The 12,712-nt window shown below is 47.2% G+C and overlaps 1 protein-coding gene across 9 annotated transcripts in view; it reads right to left on the bottom strand.

Moving 5' to 3' along the window:
- The window catches only part of Cdk8 (cyclin-dependent kinase 8), a 368,498-nt gene that overhangs the window by 228,418 nt on the left and 127,368 nt on the right, over nucleotides 1-12,712 (bottom strand). For all 9 annotated transcript variants that reach the window (XM_075694821.1, XM_075694827.1, XM_075694819.1 and 6 more), the window contains one exon: nucleotides 11,920-11,989. In XM_075694821.1, the coding sequence (XP_075550936.1) occupies nucleotides 11,920-11,989 (70 nt within the window). The remainder of the gene's footprint in view (nucleotides 1-11,919; nucleotides 11,990-12,712) is intronic.

Genomic DNA, 12,712 nt, shown 5'->3' with positions numbered 1-12,712 from the left:
GTCGCAGGGCCGGGATGGCAAGTCCATTTATTTTTTTGTGTGTGAATATTGCAAGTAAATTATGTTGATTGTACGTCATTGCATGTAACCTCGACAGTACTATTACCTAAACTAGCGACACATTTATGTTGTAGACTTAAGCAGCAAGTACAATTCTTTGTTGAATTATTAAAATTCTTTGCAGGAAATGTGCCTTTTTATGTACGCTGTACTGGGTGCGATCTGAGACCACTGTTGGTGCGCTCATTGCCTTTTGCACCTGTATCATCTTGAGATGTTGTATAGTTGCAAGAGATAAATGCAAATTCAGCTCATTTTTCGGGCCCTCACGGTTCACCAAATGTGATTGATAAATAGGTCCCTGTTGTTTAAATATACATATAACAGAAGCATTTCCAGGCTATTTCACTTATTGTTATAGTAATTGGCAATATATATATATATATATATATATATCATCATCATCATCCTGGTTACGCCCACTGCAGGGCAAAGGCCTCTCCCATACTTCTCCAACAACCCCGGTCATGTACTAATTGTGGCCATGCCATGCCTACAAACTTCTTAATCTCATCCGCCCACCTAAGTTTCTGCCGCCCCCTGCTACGCTTCCCTTCCCTTGGGATCCAGTCCATAACCCTTAATGACCATCGGTTATCTTCCCTCCTCATTGCATGTCCTGCCCATGCCCATTTCTTTTTCTTGATTTCAACTAAGATGTCATTAACTCGCGTTTGTTCCCTCACCCAATCTGCTCTTTTCTTATCCCTTAACGTTACGCCTATCATTCTTCTTTCCATAGCTCGTTGCGTCGTCCTCAATTTGAGTAGAACCCTTTTCGTAAGCCTCCAGGTTTCTGCCCCGTAGGTGAGTACTGGTAAGACACAGCTATTATATACTTTTCTCTTGAGGGATAATGGCAACCTGCTGTTCATGATCTGAGAATGCCTTACAAACGCACCCCAGCCAATTCTTATTCTTCTGATTATTTCCGTCTCATGATCCGGATCCGCCATCACTACCTGCCCTAAGTAGATGTATTCCCTTACGACTTCCAGTGCCTCGCTGCCTATTGTAAATTGCTGTTCTCTTCCGAGACTGTTAAGCATTACTTTAGTTTTCTGCAGATTAATTTTTAGACCCACTCTTCTGCTTTGCCTCTCCAGGTCAGTGAGCATGCATTGCAATTGGTCCCCTGAGTTACTAAGCAAGGCAATATCATCAGCGAATCGCAAGTTACTAAGGTATTCAACATTAACTTTTATCCCCAATTCTTCCCAATCCAGGTCTCTGAATACCTCCTGTAAACACGCTGTGAATAGCATTGGAGATATCGTATCTCCCTGCCTGACGCCTTTCTTTATTGGGATTTTGTTGCTTGCTTAATGGAGGACTACGGTGGCTGTGGAGCCGCTATAGATATCTTTCAGTATTTTTACATACGGCTCGTCTACACCCTGATTCCGTAACGCCTCCATGACTGCTGAGGTTTCGACAGAATCAAATGCTTTCTCGTAATCAATGAAAGCTATATATAAGGGTTGGTTATATTCCGCACATTGCTCTATCACCTGATGGATAGTGTGAATATGATCTATTGTTGAGTAGCCTTTACGGAATCCTGCCTGGTCCATTGCTTGACAGAAGTCTAAGGTGTTCCTGATTCTATTTGCGATTACCTTAGTAAATAGTTTGTAGGCAACGGACAGTAAGCTGATCGGTCTATAATTTTTCAAGTCTTTGGCGTCCCCTTTCTTATGGATTAGGATTATGTTAGCGTTCTTCCAAGATTCCGGTACGCTCGAGGTCATGAGACATTGCGTATACAGGGTGGCCAGTTTCTCTAGAACAATCTGTCCACCATCCTTCAACAAATCTGTTGTTACCTGATCCTCCCCAGCTGCCTTCCCCCTATGCATATCTCCCAAGGCTTTCTTTACTTCTTCCGGCGTTACCTTTGGTATTTCGAATTCCTCTGGACTAATTTCACTTCCATTATCCATCCATATATATATACATATATATAGCATTTCCAGGCTATTTCACTTATTGTTATAGTGATTGGCAATATATATATATATATATATATATATATATATATATATATATATATATATATATATATATAGCCAATTACTATAACAATAAGTGAAATAGCCTGGAAATGCTTCTGTTATATGTATATTTAACCAACAAGGACCTATTTATCAATCACATTTAGTGAAGCATGAGGGCCCGAAAAATGAGCTGAATATATATATATATATATATATATATATATATATATATATATATAGAGAGAGAGAGAGAGAGAGAGAGAGAGAGTGAAAGATCAGACCATCTGCCATTTGCCCCCCCCCCCACACACACACACACACTCTAGAAATAGTTGGTACGCCACTGCATGTCTTTTACTGCCGCAGCACATCAGAAAAAGCTCTGAACCATTGAAGAATTATTATTATGCATATCGGTGCTCATCCTGTGACAGGAGGCAGCGGGTGCACGTGTTTAATTAAGGGATACATGCTGTGTCCCGTGACAACTGCCCCTTCCCACGCTTGTTGAGCTTCACCGCAATAATTTGCACACGCTTCACCGCGTAATATTGCTGTTGTGAGGCGAAGCTGACTTTCAGCAACCGGCATTATGCAACGCGTCGTGCTTTCCGAGCTCCGAAGCCAATCGCGAGGACCACAAAGGCGGAGTCGGTGCCATTGCTGACAGCGGCGAATTTTTCAATGAAAAAAACACGGCACAGAACGGCAAGAAGCTTAATAGCGAACGCCGAAGCAGCTAGGCCTCGCGTAGCTGCGGTGGTGCCTACAGCTGCCAGCGGATCTGCGTGAGAGTGCGCCTGTTCGAGGAGCGACGAGGTAATCAAAACGGCGGCGGTGGTGGTTTTATTAATGCCGTTTCGGACCTTCCATGACGGCAAAAAGTCCGGAAACTCGGATGGCGAAGTGTTCTTGCATCCGAAATTTCAGACGTTACTATACATAGGCTCTATGGGGTACGTGGTGGTGCCGCGAAGCCGTCCGAATTATCGGGCCGTCCTGAAAGTCGGTCGTTGACTAAACACTGGCAACTCCTCCTGCACGAGCCAGCTTTGCCGCGACTTTCTTTCCCTTTCAACAAAATTACAGCTAATTTTCCCTGATAGAAGCGCAAATTCCCTGAGTTTTCCCTGAGTTTTTCCAGACAATTGAAAATCCCTGAGAATTCCCGGTTTTCCCGGTTGGTAGACACCCTGCCCTTTACTTAACGAAGGGGTCATTGCCGACGCTGCTGGGTCGAAACTGGATTCATGCTCTGGGCATTCGTCTGCCAGAGTATCCGGAAGTCAGCCTGCATGTGGTGCAGAGCTGCCAAATCTGCCAGGAGCATCAGCGAGCCTCACGTCATGTGGAAAGCACCCCCTGGCCGTTTCCACAGAGACCCTGGTCCCGCCTACATGTGGATTTTGGGGGACCCTTCAAGGGCCATTACTTCCTGGTGGTTGTGGACACGTTTTATTTATTTATTTATTTATTTAGTACCCACAGCGCCCATTCAGGCATTACAGCGGGGTTCTACCTGACGCCACTCCATCAGCAAGCGCGACCATTGCAGCGCTACGACAGGTCTTCGCCACTTAGGGGTTGCCGGATGTCATCGTGTCCGACAATGGTCCTGCTTTCGCCAGCACAGAGTACCTGGCCTGGCTGACGAAGAACGGTATCCATCGGATGATAGTTCCACTGTACCACTCTGTTTCAAATGGTGCAGCGGAGCGGGTGGTGCAAACCATCAAAGACAAGCTCAAGAAGAGCCAGACTGGGGATGGCCGGATGCAGATTGCCCAAATACTATTTCAGTACCGGACCACGCCCCACGATGTCACTGGCCGTGCCCCCTGTGAGCTCCTGCTGGGTCGGATAGTCAAGACACCCTTGGATGTCTTGCATCCGGACCTCCGATCCACAGTGCTCTTGACGCAGCTGAAGCAGAAGCTTGCTGCTGACCAAGGGTGCCGTCTCGGGCCTTTGCCAGAGTTGGGAGCTCCAGCTTTCGCCAGGAACTTCCGTCCTTGCCCACCCTGGTCTGCCGGACAGGTGGTGTCTCCTGCCAGCGCCTCATCGCTGCTAGTCCGCATGCCAGACAGGGCCATGTGGCACAGACACGCCGACTATGTCGGGCCTCGCCTCGGGACCTGGTCAGCACCCTCGACTGCCACTTCTGAGTTCCAGCCCGCAGTACTAGCGGCAGCACCAGTCGCTTCCAGCGGAGCATCACCCACCACGGATGCGGCAACCGTAGCCAGTGGTGCGGCACCCGTTGGACCGGTGTCGAGCCCAGCACCACTCGCAAGGCCGACCAGTATGGACTCTCCGGATGGAGCAAGGCTGGCTCAGGCAGCACCCAGCGTTGCCACACCCGACCTATCAACCCCGGTGCCCAGGAGGAGTACTCGACGACGGAGGCCACCGGACCGTTACTCGCCTGGATAGCAGGCAGCGTCGACCCAGCTGGGGTGGAGGCAGAGCCTCATAATTTGAACACAGACGTTTGTTTCTGTTATTTAACAAACAAACTGGGGGTAAGGGGGTGTAGCAAGCATGTGACGCCCCCTCAGGCATAATGTTCATTTGCCGCCAGGCTCGGTGGCCTGCCAAGCTCGGCAGGCAACATTGGTCACCGCACCGCAATAAACACCGACGAGCAAGGCTGCTCGTCGGTCAGTCATCGTTCTGCACCACCACGCTGCGGAGCGTCCGTCTAACAGAGGGTGCCTCGAGCCCTCCCTCGTTCACGAGCCTGGGTGGATCGTGACACTGGCGACGAGGATGGGATCCTCGTGACAGGTGATGCCCTCGTAGCCTGATGACGGGCTTTGGTAAATGCATCCCACAAATATGGGGGTGACATCACAAAGAAGCCGGCAGAAAACGGCCTTGGCGTCTGTGACAACGGGAAGGCATGCAAATGAAAGGCATTTTTTAATGAGCAAAGCGATGCCACCACCACAGGAAGGTCGGTCTTTGCGAATAATGACATAATTCGGAGGAACAAGCTCATGATCAAATATTTCAGGAGAAAGCCATGTTTCCGTAACCCCGACTATGTAAGGATCACTTCCAGTAGGAGGCCTTCCAGAGCTTCTATTTTGTTCAGAATGCTTCTCTCATTAACATTTAAAATGGTTAGGGCTTTAATTGTAGTTGTTGATGACTTTGGAAAGTTTGCGGCCTTAGTGGTACCTCATCCTTTTTTTGGAGAGGGACTTTGTCATTCTTTTCATCGTTCTAAAAGAAGGCTCGATTGTTAATAAACAGTTTATCAAATGCTAGCGATACTTTATTGTTCTTCTCTCGGTTTTCTTTGGCGCTATTCCACAGCTTCTTTCTAATGTCTCTGATTCTGGGTGAAAAATCTCCGATTTAGTAGTTGGTGTTTTTCAGTTTATAACCTTTTTTAAGTATGACTGATTTCTGCCTGAAATCTAGCAGCTTGAAAATTACTGGCCTGTTCTTGCTCCGTCCTGCTCTTCCTAGACGATGTACGCATTCGACAGTAACCAGATTTAAGGCAAGAGTGTCCTGAATGAAAGTTTTGTTCCCTGTCTGTTCATGAATTTCACTCGTCTCTCCGTCAGTTTCTGGCACGCCATAACGAATTAAATTCGATCGCCTACTCTGATTTTCTAGGTCGTCGACTTTCCTTTCCAAGCTTTCATATGCACGCTTCATGTTGACAATTTCCTCTTGACACAAGCCAACCCTATCTTCCAGTCTTGCTAAGGCATCTAGTTTTTTATCTATATCAGCAAGCCGCTTTTCCTTGATGGGTTTATTATCCGCAGCGATTTACTTTAACGAGCTTGCGATTTGGTCTAGGGTAGGTCCTGGATTCGTTTCAATGTCACCACAAAGGAGCAGTAATTTCCGCAAGAGCAGTTTGACGTTACATACGACACCTAAGCCCCGTGGGCACGGCAGCACAAGCAAGAAAAGGTTGTCCGAGCGCATACATTTGCCGTATTGTTTCCTCACCTGCACAAGGAAGAGGAATGGATAGTTAGACGTCCGCATGCTTGAAGTGCTGCCGTACCCAAGAAGCATCGAGTGTGGTGATCGTCCTTTTGTAGGCAAGCCGTGGGATGGTGCTGGGTGCTGATCATGCGCTGACAGAACCAGGCGGGATAACGGCAAATGATGAGGCAACAGCTCTGATAACGTGCAGGACGGAACCACTGGCACATGGTAGAACGTCACGCTGGCAACCTGCGCAGTGGTGCTCTCCCCAAATCGCAAGGTGCCTCCATCGATGGCGGGAAGCAGTCCAAGGAAAAACTGCACGAGGAAGAGGAACGGATTGTTAGATGTCCACATGCCTGAAGTGCTGCCGTGCCCAAGAAGCGTCGAGTGTGGTGATCGTCCTTTTGTAGGTGAGCTGTGGGATGGTGCAGGGTGCTGATCATGCGCTGACAGAACCACGCGGGATAACGGCAAATGATGAGGCAACAGCTCCGACAATGTGCAGGACGGAATCACTGGCACATGGTAGAACGTCACGCTGGCAACCTGCGCAGTGGTGCCCTCCCCGAACCGCAAGGTGCATCCATTAATGGCGGGAAGCAGTCCGAGGAAAAACTGCACGAGGAAGAGGAACGGATTGTTAGACGTCCGCATGCCTGAAGTGCTGCCGTGCCCAACTTATGGGCACTTACACATTGATACAATGAGAGCCAGTCCTCTACATCATGTTTGGTGGTCCCACTGAAAATGGGTGAGTTGCATTGACGAGGGACGCCGGCGCAGACGACAGTGGCAGCCGGTGGTGCAGGCAATGTGGTGGCGGGATCAGGCATAGTGCAGGGTGATCTTGTTGGCAGGGTTCGAGTGCAAAGCTTCAGGGCCAGACAAAGGATCTCAGCAATCTCCACCAAATGCGACGAGGTTTATTGTCGTTGCCAACGTTGCTGGAACACTAGGTATAGGAAAGCGCTGCAAAGACTGTCCATAGCACGGGGCTGCCTCGCGATAACAGCCCGGTCCTTCGTCTTCCTCGTCAGTCAGCACATACACAGGGGCGCGTTTGCTTCATTACAATATATTTATATATAGTGTCATATCTTAAGAAGCCAACAAAGAAAGACAGCAATGACAGCATTGCATGCTTAAGTTAAGACATGGGTTCGTGCCCCAACTGCAGCCAGTTGTTTTTTCATCCACTCTCCTTTCCATTAATTTATCATTTTCAATTCAACTAAAGGTACATGCAATTTCACCTATGCTGTCCTTGGTGTCATTTGTTGGCTTCTCATGATATCACTAATAAATATCTGGCCCTTGGTTTCCTTTCTCCTCGTTCACACACACACACACACACACACACACACACACACACACACACACACACACACACACACACACACACACACACACACACACACACAAACGTGGGTAGGGTCCAAAAAGACGGTTGGATCCCAGCCCCCCCCTCCCTGCCGGAAGAATGTAAACTTTCCACCTGTGTAGCCACCTGCCTCACGTGAAAATGATGGCACAAACAGTTCCTTATTCCGATACTAGCAAATCTCTGCCAGAGTCATCGCACGTCGCATTCACAGATATTGCCGCCAAACCTATTGCAATAAGCACCTTCACCTATCTGTTTTACAGTACATGGTGCGTAATGCCATTGGTAGCGTAGTGCATGCTTTTAGTAGGCGATAATCTGAATGTAGCGCCATTCCCTGCTGCAGACAGCACGACGTGGGCATCATGTTTCGCTTATGCGGCATCAGGCGTCGCCCACCAGCTCGATTTCGCTTCCGTTTCCCGTCGCCCTCTTAAAGCACCACGCAATAGGAAAACAACAAAACCCATTTCAGGCCGCCGGAGCACCACCAGCTGAAAGTGCGTTGGTGTCTCATGCTGCAACAATCCATGCGACGCTTCGCATTACAAGATGTCATCATAGGTATCAACAATCGTTGAGTCTGTAAAATTCTTTTAGTTACTTCGGACCATACGTTTTCCTGGTTAGTATGTTATTTCTTGCATATTTTTCCAAAAATTATGAATGAGATTCTGCTGTGTAGGGTTCTAAAGGTTCCTAGCTCACACACTGGAACATGTAAGCTCAATGATTTTCTTCTGGACAGCGGACACCAGCACAAAAATGTTGAAGTCTCCACCATGCTGAAATGCCCCAGGACCCCGACATTCTGCTTGCCAGGGACGGACTATACCCCAATTTTTATGGCATCAAGATAATTCCTACAAGCAGCAAGTACAGGCACAGGAACTCATTTAAACTTATGCAACCACAAATACCAGTAAAGCCTCTGTCTCAGTTAGCTACAACACAGAAACACACACCTAAAATCATCAACACCAGCTCATACGCATGTTCCACCAAAGCTATGACCCAAGAAGCATCTACAGCGAAGTCGGCTGCCATTGGTATGTTCCCGTGGCCCGTCGACAAAAAGGCAGCGGGCAGGTTCCCTGGCCTGTGTGCCTATTACAGGTGCTTCGTAAGAGACTTTGCGACCATTGCGGAACCATTAACTCACCTCACGAAAGCCGACATTGACTTTAAATGGGAAACAAGGCAAGACGACACATTTGAGGAGCTGAAACGACAGCTGCAGTCACCGCCGGTGCTTTCACACTTCAACGAAGACATCGAGATGGAAATGCACACTGACGCTAGTAGCATAGGCCTTGGCGCCGCGATAGCTCAAAAGAAGGACAGAATTGAAAGCGTAATCGCTTATGGTAGCCAGTCAATGTCAATAGCGGAAGCGAATTATTCTACGACCAAGAAAGAGTGCCTTTTAATTACTTCGGCTATGCCGAAATTTGGGTCTTACATCTGAAGCAGCAGAAGCTTGATGTGGGCGAATTGGTTTTGCATACTTGAAAAAAAGAGCACTATGAAGACGCGGACTAAAAGAGGAACATGTACGACGGACAAGGCGCTACTTCCAACTAAATGTTTCTTTTTGAAAAATCCTGTTTTTTCAAAAAAACATTTAGTTGGAAGTAGCGCCTTCTCCATCGTACATGTTCCTCTTTTAGTTCGCGTCTTCGTAGCGCTCTTTTCTTCAAGTATGGGTCTTACATATACGGCAAGCACTTCAAAGTGGTAAGCAATTACACGCCTTGTGTCGGCTAGCAAGCTTAAAGGATCCTTCAGGTCGCCTAGCATGTCAGAGTCTCAGGCTCCAGGAATTCGACACTCACCATGGCGTATAAGTCCAGGAGGAAGCATTCTGATAGCGAATGCCTACGCGCACCCATATTAACCTGCCATTGCAAGGCGAACTGGATAACAACGCCTTCCTAGGAACAATAACTGCAGACGACTTTGCCGAATAGCAGCAAGCAGACGCACAGTTACGAAGCCTCGTGGATTACTTAGAACGCAAGACTGACATTGTCCCTAAGGTATTTTGGCATGGACTGTCTTCATTTTCTTTACACAACGATGTCCTCGTAAAGAATTTTTCGCCAGCTTGCACGGACTACCTTCTCACTGTACCCGCAACACTCCGGCCAGAAGTCCTGCACGCCCTGAACAATCACACAGTAAGGCCCCCCGACATTTCCCATACGCTAGCAAGAATATGAGAGAAGTACTATTGATCATGCCTGACTGCCGACGTCGCCGGTTATGTAAAGGCATGCTGCGACTGCCAGCAACATGAGACACTACCAACAAGACCAGCATGATTACTACAGCCGATCGAGTCTCCTTGCCGACCATTTCAGCAAATAGGAATAGATTTGTTGGGGCCCTTTTCGACGTCAACATGTTGAAATAAGTGGATCATTGTGGCTACTGACTACCTCACCCGCTACACAGAAACGAAAGCTCTGCCAAAAGGCAATGCAGCAGAAGTGGTCTTCATCAAGAACATCCTGCTGTAACATGGTGCCCCAGAAATCCTCATCACCGACAGAGGAACGGCCTTTATAGCAGAGTTCAGACAAGCCCTTCTACAATACAGCCAGAAATCCATAAGAGGACAACTGCCTACCACCTGTAGGCGAATAGTCTTACGGAGCGGCTGAACATACATTGCCGACAAGCTAGCAATGTATGTTGATGTTGAGCACAAGACCTGGGATACTGTCCTGCCTTAAGTAACCTTCGCTTATAACATGGAAGTGCAAGAAACAGCGCAGATCACGCTGTTCAAGTTGGTTTACAGCAGGAACCCTAGGGCGACTCTTAACCGTGGCCACACGTCACCGACAAAGAGAACTTAGACATTGACGCCTATCTCCAGCACGCCAAAGAAGGCCGACAGCTGTCGGTCTCCTTCGCGTGCCTGTGCATGAAGAACCAGCAGAGGACTGACAGCTGGCACTACTATCTTCAATGACGCTACGTGGAATACTAACCCGGTGACTGTGTTTGCGTCTGGACTCCAATACAGCGATGAGGACTTAGCAAAAAACTGCTATGATGCTATTTCGGATCCTACAAGATTATTCGATGTATTGGCGCACTGGACTATGAAGCCATGCCAGATAGCATTTCGCAATCACAGCAGCACCATGCATGACCTGAAGTCGTGTACATAATGCATCTTAAGCCTTTCTATGCCCGCTGACTACCTTAGAGACTGTTTCTTTGTTGTTTTTTCTTCTTTATTATTTGTGGTTTTCTTCCCGCTTTTTTATGCAGCATTGGGACGACGCTCTTTAAGAGGGGAGTATTGACACGCGTGCTTGTTTATCTTGCTCTGGTGGCCGCCGATCACAGGCTAACCAGCACCTCCTCTATTTTTTTCAATGCTAGCCAGATGCGGCCAATCAGACTGTTCACCACCGTCTCCTATTTCCTTTCCTACTCACCCCCGTCGGGTAGCATTCGCACCTGCTATACGGTCGTGGGGGAAAGTACCATCTGGATGGTGCCTCACAGCGGAAGTCAGCGGAAGACTGAAAGACGTGTGATTACCTGATAGATGCAGTGATGGAGTGTCGCACACTTCTCATTGGGAACGGCAGCGGAGCGCGCTCAGATATCTGCATTACGCAAGCAGGCGTACCTAAATTATTCTTACCGTCTCGGTAGCGCTACATCACGGCAACTCAATGAACTAAGGCGCACCAACAGCTCCCACTGGGGAGCGAGCAATTGTGCTGGCAATGAAAAAATAGAGGAGGCGTTGGGCTCACAAATGTTTAACATTATCCCTTAGCACAAGATGCACCTGCATGACCTGGAACTTACGCAAATGTTATCGTTCATTCTATCTGTTGTGTATGTCCTCACCAAACCTTATATTATCAGATTGCATGCGCGACACGAACCGTGTAGCAGTTTCTGGAAACCATGCGAGCACTAGTGATTACACTAGAACCTTCGACGAGTAATGCATAAAAGCCGACGCGCTTGACCCGCAATCAGATTACGACAATCGCCGACTGTGTTCGCCATCATCGTTGTGTTTTGAGTATAACTTGCTTTTCTCGACACAGATTCACCCAATAAAAATTTAGTTAAGTTATTAATAGTTTTGCTGCTGTGCTCTTTTCTGTCACTACTACATGATATTATAGAGAATAATTTGTTATCTGCGAATTTCATATATCCGTGGTCGACTGTAGTTAACGAAGGAAGGGCTTATTTGAGCCTAACCTCTGGCGATGCACAGCACTACAAATGCCCAGTGCTAAGCAGCATGGGAAGCAAGTGTTTAGTTTTTAACAATAATTTTGATATATCCATGAAAGACTGTACCTAATAAAACAAGCCATGTGCATCGCTTGGCTTCCTCATCGTTTTGTCGTCACCTTTCCATGGACATAAGTGCGTCTTTGTTTAGAGATTTTTTTTTTATTGCGTGCTTAGCCAAGAACTGCTCAGTGCATTGACGACAGCACAGAAACGCGACCATGTTTCAGACCTCACCTTGAGCGTTTGAAGTCCTTCATCAGGGTGTGGTGCTCAGGCATCTTTTTGATATCCTCCCAGTCCTTTTCTGTTGACAAGAAAAAATAAGTGGCAACAGCACCACATCAGCAAAGCCACCAAGTGCAGCCACCAGTCACTTTGCCAGTTATGGGGGGACACAGGCTACAAAAATAAATTAAGGAAGGTTGCACTAAATAGAGAATTAAATGGAAGGAAGACCATTTGTCTGTGCACACTGCAAGAGTAAAAGACTGTGTTAATAATAGCAAAGAAATAGCCCTCACAAAGAGAAAAAGAAAGTGCAGCAATCTATGGCATGTGGCACGGGAGTTATTCGCCTTCTTACTGGAATCAATGGTGGCATGAGACATGCTGCTCTTGGCTCTTTAGGTGTATTATCCTTCACCATACTTGAAACCCAGATTACTGGACAGTTAATTGAATATTCGACATTTGGTTCAGTATTTGGCTTTCTTTTCTTTAATTCAATTCGAAATCCACTACAGTGAAACCTCGTTCAATCGAATTAACACAGCAAGCTGGGCGAATTGGTGACTGAACATATTCCTAGGGGCGGGCAGCGCAACCCAGACGAAGGACAAAAGGAAGTATATGACAAGAGCGCAGACTAACAACTGGTTGATTTTTTTAAAACAACTGATTAAATATACAGAGAATGTGATTATGTGAAGAAGTGATGTGTACAAGTGGTGAAAGGATGTCAGCCTATCTTGCCATTAAAAAACTTAGTTTCTTTATCATGTAGAGAGATAGAAGTCTGGCTGACGCA

Source organism: Dermacentor variabilis, chromosome 6 (assembly GCF_050947875.1).
Source record: "Dermacentor variabilis isolate Ectoservices chromosome 6, ASM5094787v1, whole genome shotgun sequence".
In the NCBI taxonomy this organism is placed as follows: domain Eukaryota; kingdom Metazoa; phylum Arthropoda; class Arachnida; order Ixodida; family Ixodidae; genus Dermacentor; species Dermacentor variabilis.
Note: the sequence above shows the minus strand (reverse complement) of the source record. Positions and strands in the feature narration are given on the sequence as shown.